The sequence below is a fragment of the Schistocerca serialis genome, chromosome 2 (genome assembly GCF_023864345.2).
Source record: "Schistocerca serialis cubense isolate TAMUIC-IGC-003099 chromosome 2, iqSchSeri2.2, whole genome shotgun sequence".
Lineage (NCBI taxonomy): Eukaryota > Metazoa > Arthropoda > Insecta > Orthoptera > Acrididae > Schistocerca > Schistocerca serialis.
The window spans coordinates 742,839,525-742,855,209 of NC_064639.1; the positions used below are offsets into that span (position 1 = coordinate 742,839,525).

At 46.3% G+C, this 15,685-nt stretch overlaps 1 protein-coding gene across 1 annotated transcript in view; it reads right to left on the minus strand.

Annotated features, from left to right (window-relative positions):
* The window catches only part of LOC126457948 (macrophage mannose receptor 1-like), a 66,970-nt gene that overhangs the window by 38,676 nt on the left and 12,609 nt on the right, over nt 1-15,685 (minus strand). Inside the window, exon 2 of the mRNA XM_050094679.1 lies at nt 10,234-10,392. Coding sequence (XP_049950636.1) covers nt 10,234-10,371 — 138 coding nt within the window. The 5' untranslated portion in view covers nt 10,372-10,392. The remainder of the gene's footprint in view (nt 1-10,233; nt 10,393-15,685) is intronic.

The window sequence follows — 15,685 nt, forward strand, 5'->3', positions numbered from 1 at the left end:
ATCACACCATTATAATTGTATATCAACATTTCTCTGGACTACAAATGTGAAAGTTAAAAGAAAGCGTACATTATATCATCTCTTCAAATGACATCACGGTCAAGTTGTAACGCCGGAAGTGCATATCCTCCTATTTCCATGTATTGCACTATAATTTTTTCCTTGTTTTGTTACCTCAAGATATGACATTTCTGTGTCTTTATATATTGTAATTGTTTTACTATTTGTATATATATATTTATGCATTTATGTCGATGTATAATCGGTTGTTTCGTAAATATTATTTGTGTTTTATACACTGGGTCTTGCCTAGGGAAAACTATGCTATCGAACGAATACATCGATAGGTTGTGTGGAGAACCAAAGTGTTTAGGATCTTTGGTAGTGTGAACTCGGCCGCGTGGAGCGCGGGCAGAGAGAGTCTGGCTGGGGTAGGGTGGTGGAGCAGGTGTGTTGCGTGACGCTCCCGCGAGTTGCTGCGTGTTCGGGGTTTGGCAGCATGTAATTGCGCTCGACTTGCTGTGATCGTTTCTGACACGATGTCGCGGACGGGAAGCATTAGCTGGCGCACATCGAGAGCCCGTTTCGCCTGGTGACCGCGTCGAGAAGAAGGCGCGCCAACATCCAGCTTCTGCAACAGCGACGGCCGACAATGAGTGACTGTCGCCACCTCCTCGACCGACGACTTCAAACCTTCAATCAACCAACAAGGAAGACTCGAAGCACGTAAAGTCTTAGAGCTGTATATCAGACCTCAGCTTTTAAAACTGTTGCATCACAAAAATACAGCAACTTAGCATGAACCTTCGTTGCTCATTGTCCCAATTGCATTACCAAGCAGGGTCCCTTCCTTTTCCGGAATGAACCCGAGTGTCGTTGAAATTCAAACGCCAGTATTAAAGTAATATCATTCCATTTCGCTTCTTTAATTTCGAAGTTCAGTTAAAATATTCATAGCTGGCTACAATATTTAGATTACACAAGCACAAATTAAGAGTGCGAGTTTTGTTACCATATTTTAGCTTACCTGTGACTGCAGCTCAGCTTGGCACGTACTAAATTTTACTAATGTAATTGTTCAGAATCATTTAATTCAAGTTCAAAGTTAAATCTCTTATTTCTAAATTGCGTAAATTCAAGTAGCGTTTGAGATGATTGTTGAGGTAGCCCAAGACTAACCTTATTTTACTGAATTTCGTAGTGCTTCAGAAACAAATCTCACTATTAATTTCAGTCACTAAATTAACTTTCAATTTTCCGGTTTTATTAATTCTTTTGCTAAATTAAGTCAGAGTGTAGCGAAATTTATTACTTCCGACAAACTTTCAGTTTTCACACAACACGTGTCAACCTTCAGTTGCCACGATTTTAGTGCTAATTATATGTGCAATAACCTTTCTTTTTCAGTTATTATAGTAGTTGTCCATAGTACTGGCGACCGTAATTTTCCTCAAATCTCAAATACACTCCTGGAAATTGAAATAAGAACACTGTGAATTCATTGTCCCATGAAGGGGAAACTTTATTGACACATTCCTGGGGTCAGATACATCACATGATCACACTGACAGAACCACAGGCACATAGACACAGGCAACAGAGCATGCACAATGTCGGCACTAGTACAGTGTATATCCACCTTTCGCAGCAATGCAGGCTGCTATTCTCCCATGGAGACGATCGTAGAGATGCTTGATGTAGTCCTGTGGAACGGCTTGCCATGCCATTTCCACCTGGCGCCTCAGTTGGACCAGCGTTCGTGCTGGACGTGTAGACCGCGTGAGACGACGCTTCATCCAGTCCCAAACATGCTCAATGGGGGACAGATCCGGAGATCTTGCTGGCCAGGGTAGTTGACTTACACCTTCTAGAGCACGTTGGGTGGCACGGGATACATGCGGACGTGCATTGTCCTGTTGGAACAGCAAGTTCCCTTGCCGGTCTAGGAGTGGTAGAACGATGGGTTCGATGACGGTATGGATGTACCGTGCACTATTCAGTGTCCCCTCGACGATCACCAGTGGTGTACGGCCAGTGTAGGAGATCGCTCCCCACACCATGATGCCGGGTGTTGGCCCTGTGTGCCTCGGTCGTATGCAGTCCTGATTGTGGCGCTCACCTGCACGGCGCCAAACACGCATACGACCATCATTGGCACCAAGGCAGAAGCGACTCTCATCGCTGAAGACGACACGTCTCCATTCGTCCCTCCGTTCACGCCTGTCGCGACACCACTGGAGGCGGGCTGCACGATGTTGGGGCGTGAGCGGAAGACGGCCTAACGGTGTGCGGGACCGTAGCCCAGCTTCATGGAGACGGTTGCGAATGGTCCTCGCCGATACCCCAGGAGCAACAGTGTCCCTAATTTGCTGGGAAGTGGCGGTGCGGTCCCCTACGGCACTGCGTAGGATCCTACGGTCTTGGCGTGCATCCGTGCGTCGCTGCGGTCCGGTCCCAGGTCGACGGGCACGTGCACCTTCCGCCGACCACTGGCGACAACATCGATGTACTGTGGAGACCCCACGCCCCACGTGTTGAGCGATTCGGCGGTACGTCCACCCGGCCTCCCGCATGCCCACTATACGCCCTCGCTCAAAGTCCGTCAACTGCACATACGGTTCACGTCCACGCTGTCGCGGCATGCTACCAGTGTTAAAGACTGCGATGGAGCTCCGTATGCCACGGCAAACTGGCTGACACTGACGGCGGCGGTGCACAAATGCTGCGCAGCTAGCGCCATTCGACGGCCAACACCGCGGTTCCTGGTGTGTCCGCTGTGCCGTGCGTGTGATCATTGCTTGTACAGCCCTCTCGCAGTGTCCGGAGCAAGTATTGTGGGTCTGACACACCGGTGTCAATGTGTTCTTTTTTCCATTTCCAGGAGTGTATCTAATTACCACTATTTATTTGTTAACGTAACGACCGCACATGTACTTTCTTTATTAACTTTACCCCTTTTCAAAATTAATTTCCACCAGTTTCATTTGCATTTTTCCTTTCATTTAGATGTAACCTTTTCCTCCCTCTTTACCGACAGATTAACTTCGGTGACGATTGTTTTTCCCAAATTTCCATTAGGTACACGCAGTTTAATTTTTCACTGTCATTAAGGTCGATAAGTGAGGGGGAGGTTACAAAGTCTGTTTATTTAAAGAGAACATCAAGTATAAATCTGCTTCTAGCACAAGAGGAAGCAGCCTGGGAGATTATTATCAAGACTTCGACTTCATCAACTTAAGAACGTCCATCTATTCCTTCACTGTGTTCACATTTAGATATTTTAAGGTGGACAACAAGTTCGACTTTTTTTTTCAGACCCTAAAGTGATAAGACAGATGATCAAAGTGAGCTTCGATGCTGAACAGAAATACACTGCCAGTTAACCGGACAGAGAAGCTACTACTGAAAATTTTATAATTTTCTTTTGTAGTAAACCTTGTGACTTAATTAAAGACTGTGCGTCCAACTCTAATAGTCCACAGTGTTACCGGAAAACCGTGCTGCAGACTTGTTAAATGGTTTAAATGGCTCTGAGCACTATGGGACTTAACATCTGACGTCATCAATCCCCTAGACTTAGAACTACTTAAACATAACTAACCTAAGGACATCACACATTTCCACGCCCGAGGCAGGACTCGAACCTATGACCGTAGCATCAGCGCGGTTCCGGACAAAAGCCCCTAGAACCGCTCGGTCACAGCGGCCGGCGCAGACATGGCCATTTCTCATTTGTCTGTACATCTGTGACCACTACAACCACTCCTCTGAGACTACCATATGTTTCGTCATTGTTCAAAGAGGCTTACTATCAACCATGCCCTGTATGAATGATTCAAATGCTTCCTTCTACCGGTGAGCATTCAGGGAAGCCAGAGAACACCCATTTACACAAATATTCAGCCATATTTACAGAACTATATGTATCTCGCTTTGACAGAGGTTGGTGGACACCTGCCCTTTGCAGATGACAGTCTTTTTACAGTTGGTGATTGGTCAGTGACATATTTATCAGATGTTTTCACACCAGTACTCCAAGCAAAGGACGCTTTTAAGATACTGTTTGTTGTTGAAAAAATCATAAGTAGTTTTTGCAGAGTACCCAATGTTATTGATCGATTGTCACAAACCTCCTAAGGTACCTGAAAGATGAGAGTTACAGTAATTGTTCTTAAGTTATAATAAGGAGTACGATACCATTTCTAGGAGCATCATAAATTTATAACCATAGGAATCCAGTACGAATGCCTCGTCGATATGGTTGCACTATCGCTCGGAGGATGGCATTCACGTTACGGTGCCCTCCACGACCACCAGAGGCGTACGTCGGCCCCACATAGTGCCACCCCTAAACAGTAGGGAACCTCCGCCTTGCTGCACTCGCTGGACAGTGTGTCTAAGGCGTTCAACCTGCCCGGTTTGCCTCCAAACACTTCTCGGACGATTTTCTGGTTGAAGGCATAGGCGACACTCATCGGTGAAGAGAACGTGATGCCAATCCTGAGCGGTCCATTCGGCATGTTGTTGGGCCCATCTGTACCGCGCTGCATGGTGTCGTGGTAGCAAAGAAAGACCTCGACATGGACCTCAGGAGTGAAGTTGCGTGTGATGCAGCCTATTGTGCACCGTTTGAGTCATAATACGACGTCCTGTGACTGCACGGAAAGCATCATCCAACATGGTGGCGTTGCTGTCAGGTTCCTCCGAGCCATAATCCATAGGTAGCTGTCATCCACTACAGTAGTAGCCCTTCGGCGGCCTGTGCGAGGCATGTCATCGACAGTTCCTGTCTTGCTGTATCCCCTCCATATCCGAACGACATCCCTTTGGTTCACTCCGAGACGCCTGGACCCTTCCCTTATTGAGAGCCCTTCCTGACACAATGCGGGAGCTATCGAACCGCGGTGTTGACCGTCTAGGCATGGTTGAACCGCAGACAACACGAGCCGTGTACCTTCTTCCTGGTGGAATGACTGAAACTGATCGGTTGTCGGACCCCTTCAGTCTAATAGGCGCTACTCATGCATGGTTGTTTACATCTTTGATGGGTCGACAGTGACAGAAATGTAGTGTCCGAAGAAGAGCTTACTGACTATGTGATGCGGCACAGTCTGTTCAACCAACAGGAGGTTCCAGAAAGAGAGAGTGACGAAGAAGTAACGTCTGCAGTTCACGTCTCTTGAGGTGAAGTTTCAGAAGCCTTGAGCACTTGTGCATTTCGTTGAGAGAACCAAAAATACAACGCTTCTTAAGTTACGAGTCTGTACACTCAACAAAATAATTTGTTGCTCGAACAGTCCATGGGTATACTGCCGGTTCATAGTGTCCAAGGGCACAATATTGCGGCGATCAGACATATCGCCATCGTCAGGTGAGCTGACGAACTGAGCTCCTGAGGGCGGGCGGCCGATTTAAATCCCCTCCCCACGCGGGCCGCTCTCTTCGCCGTCCGCGCCCGCGCGCCGGCGGTCGCGAAGACGTGGGCGTCGGAATCTGTCGCAGCGTCGATGTGCTTGCTACGTCCGCCCTGGTCGCCAGTTCGTACTTCTTGCTGAGAGTCTTCTTAATTACATTCAATGCCGGATCCCAAGCCTGGCTGAGACTGTAGACGCAATATCGGTTGTGAGATCTTCCCTGGTGCGAATTTCGATAGCCTCCCTTACAATGCTGTCCCAATATTTAGAGGTCTGAGCCAGTATCTTGGTACGCTCATAATCCATCTCGTGTTTCCCAGACAAACAGTGCTCTGCTACCGCCGACTTATTTCGATGTTTCAGTCGAGTGTGCCTTTGATGTTCTCGGTAACGATCTTCGATGGTGCGTACTGTTTGCCCGATATAAGTCTTCCCACACTCACAGGAATTTGGTATATGCCGGCCTTCCTCAAATCGAGGTCTTTTATACACTTCCCAGTAATGCCCATGTTTTATTGGGCGGGCAGAAGACGTTTTTAACTCGGTGTTTCTTTAATATACAGTCGATTTTCCCCGATAGTGCGCCATTGTACGGAATAAAGACAGTGGCTACCTCTTCTTCCGTGACTTCATCAGTCTCCACAGGTTGTGCTGCGGTGGTGGGACGGAGAGCGTGTCTAATATGCCTTTCCGAGTACCCGTTTTTCTGAACACGGTTTTGAAGTGTTCCAATTCCTGGGACAGATTCTCTGCGTCTGAGATGCTGCGTGCCCTGTGTACTAGTGTTTTTAGTACTCCATTCCTCTGAGAAGGGTGGTTAGCAGCTGTCTGCATTCAGGTACAGGTCAGTGTGCGTTTTCTTCCTGTGCACACCGTGGCTCAGGGTACCATCAGCTCTTCTCTTGGCCATGACGTCCAGGAATGGTAATCATCCTTCTGCTTCGGTCTCCTTAGTGAATTTGATGTTTGGATGTATGGAGTTTAGGTGAGTAAGGAAATCCAGGAGCTTGTCCCTACCATGGGGCCAGAAGACGAACGTGCCATCTACATAACGGGTAACAAGTAGGTTTCCAATTGGATGACGCCAAGGCTTCCTCCTCGAAGTGCTCCATGTACAGATTCGCGACCACCTGCGAGAGTGGGCTGCCAATTGCAACTCCATCCACTTGCTCATAGTATTCCCCATTAAACAAAAAATACGTTGAGGTCAAGACATACCTAAAGAGTTCGGTGGTCCTCTCGTCAAATTCCTGCCCAATAAGCTCGACTGAGTCTCGTAGAGGCACCCTGGTGAATAGTGAAACCATGTCGAAGCTCACTAGGATATCAGTGTCTTTCAATTTGAAGTTGTCGAACGTTTCACGAAATCCACGGAATTAGGATATGGTGAGGGCATTTAGCTACATAGGGGCTAAGTAATTCAGCCTGATATTTTGCCAGCCAGTAAGTAGACGAAAGAGTACCAAGATCCTGGCTCATACCTCTAAATACTGGGACAGCGTTATAAGGGAGTCTATCGAAATTCGCGGCTACAATCTCAGCAAGAATTGGGACCCGGCATTGAATGTAATTAAGAAGACTCTCAGCAAGAAGTACCAACTGGCGACCAGGGCGGACGTAGCAAGCACATAGACGCTGCGACAGATTCCGACGCCCACATCTTCGCGACCGCCGGCGCGCGGGCGCGGACGGCGAAGAGAGCGGCCCGCGGAGAGAGATGATTTAAATCGGCCGCCCGCCCTCAGGAGCTCAGTTCGACGGCGCCGGTGGCCCATCCATTATCCCCCCGTCACTGTCCTTGGCACCCCTGCCCCATGGGCAGGGACCGCCAAATATCTGGGGGTCACCCTGGACAGGGACACATCGAGGACATACGGCGCAAGGCCTTGGGGCGCCTCGGTCAGCTCTATCCTTTCATTAACCCGTCTTCCTCCCTTCCCCGGAATGTTGGCGTCCTCCTCTACACATCCCTGATCCGCCACATCCTCGAGTATGCTTCCGTTGTGTGGGGTAATGCCGCCCCTACACAAGTCCACCGTCTCCAGACGGTACAGAACCGTGCTTTCCGCCTTGCCCTCCGCCTCCCGTACCGTTTCCCCACCCGTGAATTTCATTTTCTTGCTGGAATCCCCCTCCTTCACGAACGCGTCTGCTCCTCTGCCATTTCCTTCTATCACCACTCCCGCCAATCTGCCAATCCTCTTATCCTTTCCCTCGGCACTCGCCTCCACCGTCTGGCCACCACCCGATGGCCTGACCTCCTTGCCGCCTGATCGCTGGTCGCCCCCTTTTCCCTACCCTTCCTCACTCCCCATGTTCCCTTCCTTTCTTCCTCCCCCCTTCCCTGCCAATTGCTCCATGCCTCCGACCCCTCAATCTAAGAGAGTCTGCCTCGCCGTCAGAGTCGCCGACCGGCTCTGTTGGTATTCGTTTTTCTAATCTTCTTCTCTCTTTCTCTCTTCTGCTTCTTCTCTTCCATCTCATCAACGACCGGCTTGTCAATTGAGCCTTTCGTCTTCCTGCTTCTCTTACTGCCCCTTCAACTATCCTTTTCTCTTAAAAAAAAAAAAAACCACGCCAGGCCAGCCATATGAGGCCTTTCGTTTTCCTCCACTTCTAATGTCTCTCTCTCACTCTCCTGTCTTCTTTGGCTAAAAAAAAAAAAAAAAAAAAAAAAAAAGCAACATGGACACCGCCAAGCCATTCTCTACCGCCAAGACCACTCACCACACCGCCTTGAGGAAGGCGAAGCGCACCAGCGCTAGAACTACCGTCTCAAGCCGAGGGCCCACCCTCACCAGTGCAGCGTCAGCAGTCAGCAGGAGCTCAGTTCGTCAGCGCACCTGACGATGGCGACATGTCTGATCGCCGAAATATTGTGCCCCTTGGACACTATGAACTGGTAGCATACCCGTGGACTGTTCGAGCAACAAATATGCCCGGAGAAACTGAAGAATCACAAAATAATTTGTGTCAAAAAATAGGTCAATCCAGAAAAGAATTTAGGTGTCCTGCAATGTTGCAGAGAGCGCAGAAGAAAGTTTCATATCCAACCCTCGACGGTGTTAGATATCTGTTCTACTCCTAAAGAGAAGGGCTGCAATTAAATTGCACCAAATTCATGCTGACGGTTTTTATTGATTAGCTTTTTCTTGATCTTCGAACGTCAGTGCTGGTTACAGGAAAGTAATACAGAGGTTAAGTCACGTAACACCCATTTTATTTCCTGAACGGTGGTAGTTTGGTGAGGAGTACGTAAGTTTTTGTATGGACAATGCTCTGAACTCTGGTATCAACCTAAATATTGAAACTAGTATATATATATATATATATATATATATATATATATATATATCGTTACCTCTTGGAAATACAGTTACAGTGATATAGCTCTTGTTAGCATTTACGTTGAAAGCTTTCCCAAAAGAGTCCGAGATATGCCTTAAATTTGGAAGCAAGGCTCTATAGTTATATGCAGCAAGACGGGCCTACGCTACTAAGACAAAACGCATTTTCCGTACGACATAGACAAAGGGTCAGCTACAGTTTTTCTGTATGGGATTATGACATACGCTAGCTTCTGGAGCATCAGGTGGTGCTTAGGAAAACTATTTCAGATGTGTGTACTTTTCTAGGTTTTGTGGAAACAACTAGAGTTTCGTCAGGCAGTTTTCCATTACCATTTCCACAGCAATTGTGTGATATTCGCTGCAAGAAAGTAGCATGTCTAACTTCTCGATATTGATGTACATGTCTGCAGGCAAGAGATGTTGAAGCAGGAATGACATGCCGATAGATAACACCGTTCCTGCTAGTTCTGCACTGCAAGCAGGTAAGCAGTCAAAAGGCTTCATACAACGACGTAGAGTGACATGAGCGTGTTAACAACACGATAGCCGATTTCGGACTGTTAGCTTTTCAGTTTTGGAATATTTCTCGGGTTCTTCTCCGAAGAGTTCCAACTCCAAAACTAACACGCCTTATACCACTGTACTCCTTTTTTCCAATGCTTTCGAATGCCGTTAAAAATATGTCATTCTATTTAAAACATTGTACTTACTGCAATATACTTATCGATAAGATCCTTTCTTACATATCAAAGTATGTTCCCCTTTGCGTACTTTTACTTGCCGAAAACCTCCATACAATATATGGAACCGTTCACGAAATAAAAAGGGTGTTACGTCCTACGTGACTCAAGCTGCATACTTTTAATTTCAGCCAGCCGCGGTGCTCTAGCGGTTCTAGGCGCTTAGTCCGGAACCGCGCGACCGCTACGGTCGCAGGTTCGAATCCTGCTTCGGGCATGGATGTGTGTGATGTCCTTAGGTTAGTTAGGTTTAAGTAGTTCTGAGTTCTAGGGGACTGATGACCACAGATGTTAAGTCCCATGGTGCTCAGAACCATTTGAACCATTTTTTTTTATTTTATTTACTGTTATCCCTACTATTCTGTTTAATAACTAACAGTTACTCCTTTTTTTAGGTTAAAACTATACATCTTGCTCATATTCCTTTTTTAAAATGAGGTTTTTAAAAAGGAATTTCATAATCGTGCATGTTTGATAATCCTTTGTTGACAGAACTCCGAGCGTCACATTTTTAGTTCGGAGTGGAAACCATAAATCCTCATAGCCTCATATAGATTTATGACCCCATATGTATATCCCTGAACATGTGAGATTGTCAGTTTTTGATAGCTATGGAAATACTTGTAAGATTTCAAACGATAAACGTGAGACTCACCCAGTACATAATGATGCATGAGCTCTTCACCTACTTACTGTTATCTATAAGGAAATAGCTGTTCAGTACAGTACCTGCTCCCTGGTGCAGTGGAGGGCGTACTTCCAGTCCTGGTGGTGGTTCACTCGGCAGCCGCAGAACAGGTCCACGGCGGCCAGGCCTCCCGGCACTGCAGCTGCCGCCAGCAACACATAAAGCGCCACCAGCTGCATCTCACCCACTAATTCCTGCCGCTGCAACAACACAAGTACTCTTTATCATCTCATCTGTAATTTTACTAAACGAACAGCCAAAACCATCAACGAGTCCAAAACGCTTATTTTATTTACCTATTTAAGTTACAGCACACGGTACATGACAAAATCATGTCGTATGTGTTTATATTTTTAATGGGATCTAGTACCAGGAGGAAAGGAAGAGGAGCAGCCCAAGGCGCTATTGCATTGATCCGAAGACTACATACATCATATTCTCCTCAAAATTAAGACTGTTTATTTTTTATTCTTGCAAATCCAATTCACTTGGTAACAGTTGTAATCAAAGGGTGAAGAGTGCCAAAGATGTTGCTGCCTTAGGGTCAAGGCAAATATCAGTGGAAGTAAACCTGCAGCTGCAGTCAGGAAACCGAGCCTCCTATTTCTCCTTTGCCTTAAAAACAAACAATTCTGTTGGGAATTTTTCTACATTTGTGGAATCAAACCTTTCTTATACGTTTGATGTGACATCAAGTGCTAGCTACCATGTCAACTTGTTCCACTTGCACTTTAAAAATACATCACGAACGCTGATAAAAATAGTTCTCCTGCTCTCTTAGGGTAATAATATGTCGATGTTCGTTATACATGGTTCTATATGAAATACGATATGATGCTTTACAAATCATTTTCATTCACTGTCAACCACTGGGTGCTATGTGCTACCCGCATTTTACTGTCTGAACTGTCGTTTAATACTATGTTCACCTCTAGCCACGTTGGATACATTTTTCAGGTTATATCTTCAACAGGGCTTCATCTCTGAGCACGTAAATGCAGTACGTTTCTTAGTCCCCAGAGGTAATTGCAATAATATTCCCTATCTTAAAATATGGTATGCACTTGAAAAGCGGCGGGTCGGAGTGACCGTGCGGTTCTAGGCGCTACAGTCTGGAACCGAGCAACCGCTACGGTCGCAGGTTCGAATCCTGCCTCGGGAATGGGTGTATGTGATGTCCTTAGGTTAGTTAGGTTTAATTAGTTTTAAGTTCTAGGGGACTGATGACCATAGATGTTGACTACACCCTTTCTGTGTTCGTGCAATGTATGCTACAGAACAGACGCTACTATGTAACCTTACAATCTAAAAACAGCCGATGGAGGACACAGAAAAATGGACTTGCACAGGGCAGTGTTTTGGCTCCAATATTATTTAACATCTATACCAATGATCTTCCCATCAGCCACCAGACACGAATGTTCATATATTCTGATGATGCAGCAGTGGCCACACAGGATACAACCTTTGAACAAGTGGAGGAGAATCTCACAGGAGCCTTAACAGAACTTGCTACCTATTACGACGGCAACAATCTCAAACCAAACCCCAGTAAATCACAAGTATCCGCCTTCTATCTTAGGAGCAAACAAGCCAAACGGAAACTCCGAGTCATGTGGCATGGGGAAGAGCTGAAACATACAAACAGCCCAAAATACCTGGGAGTAACATTGGACAGAGCACTTACTTTTAAGCAGCACTGTCACAATACTAAAAAAAAGGTCTGTGCCGGGAACAACATACTGCGGAAGCTAAGAGGTTCATCGTGGGGAGCTCAACCACATGTTTTGCGCACCACAGGTCTGGTGCTGAGTATCTCAGCTGCGGAACATGCGGCGCCAGTTTGGAGGAACTCTGCCCACGCTAAGCAAGTTGACGTCGCCGTAAACGAAACTGTACGTATTGCCACAGGATGCCTCAAACCAACTCTCACAGACATCATTTACCCCATAATAGGCATAGCACCACCCACTATCCGCAGACAAGTAGCCGCCGAGATCGAAAGATCAAAACAAAAGAATGATCGTCGACACCCGATGTATATGAACCGAAAACAACGTGTCCGGCTGAAATCCCGCAGGAGTTTCATGGAAACTACTGAAGAGCTCGCCACCAAGCCCGTCGCAAGGCGACTATCTCTCTGGGAAGAAATGGTGCCACACTCCACAATGGAACTACTTGAGGAGGGATCTGCAGGATTTCAACTACCTTTCACAACTTGGAGGTCATTAAACCGGCTGCGCACTGGAGTAACTGGGTGCAAATCAAACCTATTTAAATGGGGTTACAGTGATAGCGATAGGTGTGAATGCGGAGCAATACAGGACTTGGACCACCTACTGATCTGCCCAGACATGTCTATGACATGCACTAAAGATGATATTTTGAAAGTCAATAACAAAGCAATCTACGTTGCTAATTACTGGGAAGGGAAGATATAATTGGTGCATCCGGACACGGAAGAAGAAGAAAAAACTCCCATAGTGCTCAGAGCCATTTGAACCATTTTTTTATATGCAAATTAATTAAATTGATCAATTAACCACCCCCGCCCCGACCACTGCCCCCCCCCCCCCCCCCTGTACCTGGATAACATAACTTGTTTTCTCAGCTTCACTTGTGCCCAAGCCCCCTCCTCCCTTCCTCCGCCTCCCCAACCTATCTTACTGTTGGGAATTTCGAATTTTGCAGGAATTTCTTTGTTCCAGGGCTGTGCTGACACCCACCCCACCCCTAAGCCAGTAATTGATGGGCAATTAAAAATGGCGATGCCCTTCCAGGACTCGAACCCTGGTCCTCCTGGGCAGAAAACCCAATTGTACCCCCTTAACACAATTATACCACCAGAGGTACTTGGAATTGGTGGGAAATTAATAATTGACGGCGCTCTTTCTCGGACACGAACCCTGGCGCTCCAGATGAGGGAGAGGAAGGTTAGGTTAGTGTACTTTATCTATTTTGGCCCGGAAACTGACGCAAAGATCGATCCTAATTACATAATTAATCACAAAGATTGGGTCTAATTCCACAACTATATGCATAGCGCTATTCAAGGACGGCATAAAAGCACAATACGCCACAACAACTGACAATACCAAACAACTGGTGTTATCCTGCTGGGAAAAAATTTTCGCAATGCCACTTGAAACTAGCGACAGACACACTCAAACTCTACCACACCTACAAGCCGGTGGGAAAACGGTTGGGTATATGGTACTATCTTATACTTGGGGGTGGGAAATACATTCAACTGACGAGATGCTGCTGTTGGACGGAGAGAAGTTTAAAAAGGGTATTACCTGTAAGCATACAGTATCTATCGCTTTTTGATGTCAGAGTTCGGTATAGATGGCTGCCCAAACACCATCCATCAGCCCAGGTAATCGAAGCCAATACACGCTACCACAACTGATGGAAGAAAAATTGTGTCAAAGTTATAATTACACTTCGACATGGTCATGAATAAACTGGCACTCGTAATGATTGGGTCATAACGCAGCACATACACTAGGGAAAATTGTCGTCCTAAAAGACTGCAGAGGAGGTGGTAGTTGAATGTGCATTCTCCCCGATAGGCGTCCATAAACTGCCGAAATTTGAGGCCCCTTCCTCTCTCCCTCCACCCTTCCCTCCATCCATCCACCTATGGTGGGGGAACACATGCTCCTTCAAGCGGCCAGCTGCTCCGCCGACCGCCTTATGGTGCGGGCAGGCCACTATTCACCCTTTGCCGCCACCCTCTGCGCTCGCTGGCCGCACTTGGCTTTCCACCATCTTGGACAACACAAACTCCTGATGGCTATTTGAAAAGTTGGCTGTTTGCGAAACAGAAAGCCGCTCCCGCAGAGCCTTCAGTACAAAGCGCGACGCCGGCATCGCTCAGAAGCGTGATAAATGAGCGCTGTCCCGACCAAGAGAGAGCCACGGCCTCGTACAGACGTCGCCCGCGGTTCTGCACTGCACTATTTAACATCATCCCGACTCCTATAATAAAGCAACTATTAAGAAAGAAAAAACATTTGCGTCTATAATAAATGTCCTCTTTCCACGAAAATAGGCAAAGTCCATTTTCTTTTAGTTTCATCAGCAAAATCGGTATAATTTTTGCGTTATACTGCCGTTGCATCCCATTATTTTGTGACGTCCAGTGACGTGAACCACCACCGATCACAAATGATCGGCAGGGACATGCCTACCCTACGTAAAATCATGAAAATACAACAATTTTGATGCGACAACTACCGGTCACCGCAGAATGTCCTCCTTATTTCGAAATCATAACCAGAGAGAAGAAAAAACGAGAATTTAAACTCCAAAGAAAAAAAATCGATATTAAACAATTTCTTCCAGCTTGTTGAACAAATTACACGATCTGAGAGCGTCTCTCACATTCAGTGTCTGGAAATAAAATCTTGTGCACGTGTGTATTACAAACATTTGAGACAATCTTATGCATCATTGGCACACACGTCGGGAAAAAAACACATTCATTTAATATTTGACAACAATAAACTATAATTCAAGAGAACATAGCTGTTTTGTACACTACGACAGATACACTTTTACCAATGCGGTGTCACCGCCAGACACCACACTTGCTAGGTGGTAGCTTTAAATCGGCCGCGGTCCGTTAGTACATGTCGGACTCGCGTGTCGCCACTGTCAGTGATCGCAGACCGAGCGCCACCACACGGCAGGTCTCGAGAGACATACTAGCACTTGCTCCAGTTGTACGGACGACTTAGCTAGCGATGCAACACTGACGAAGCCTCGTTTATTTGCAGAGAAGATAGTTAGAATAGCCTTCAGCTAAGTCAATGGCTACGACCTAGCAAGGGACCATAGCAATTGATAGTTATCGTATGAAGCATATCTCATCAAGAACGATGTACACAAATGATGGCTTAAAGTTACGTATTCCAGAAGCTACGTACTTTTCTTTATAGCATTCATTACGTATCCTGTTTTAGACCTCCCGCCATCCTGCGTGAGTTTAAGTGCGTGCCTTTCGGTTACCCGTCACTGTGGACTGGCTGTCTTGTCAGTCCACAACATACGAAACAAATCTTGAGAGCCTATCTCGCGCTGTGTAGGTGAGAGATTGAAATTTAATTAAAAGATATCTCCGCAACGAACAAAAGAAACACTTGGCAAGAATCTTTCCATGGTGCCCTAGCCATCTCTTCCACCCACCAGGCGGCACGTCGTTGATATCAATTTGATAGACTAATTAATTAAATTTGTCATGAGAATCACTTTGCATGGCGAGTAATTTTTTTTTCAGCAGTCGTACTACACTCTCCATGTAGGACAACTGGGAGGGAGCACAATGTTCTTTTCGAGGAACACTATTGAGAAAGACATCTGAAGCTGACCACAGAGGAAGTCTACAACCCACATCATACATTTCGAATAAGAACCAAGCTATTAAAAAGCACGATCGTAACTCCTATGTTACCATCACGGTGCATAAAAACTGTCTTGAGTCAACAG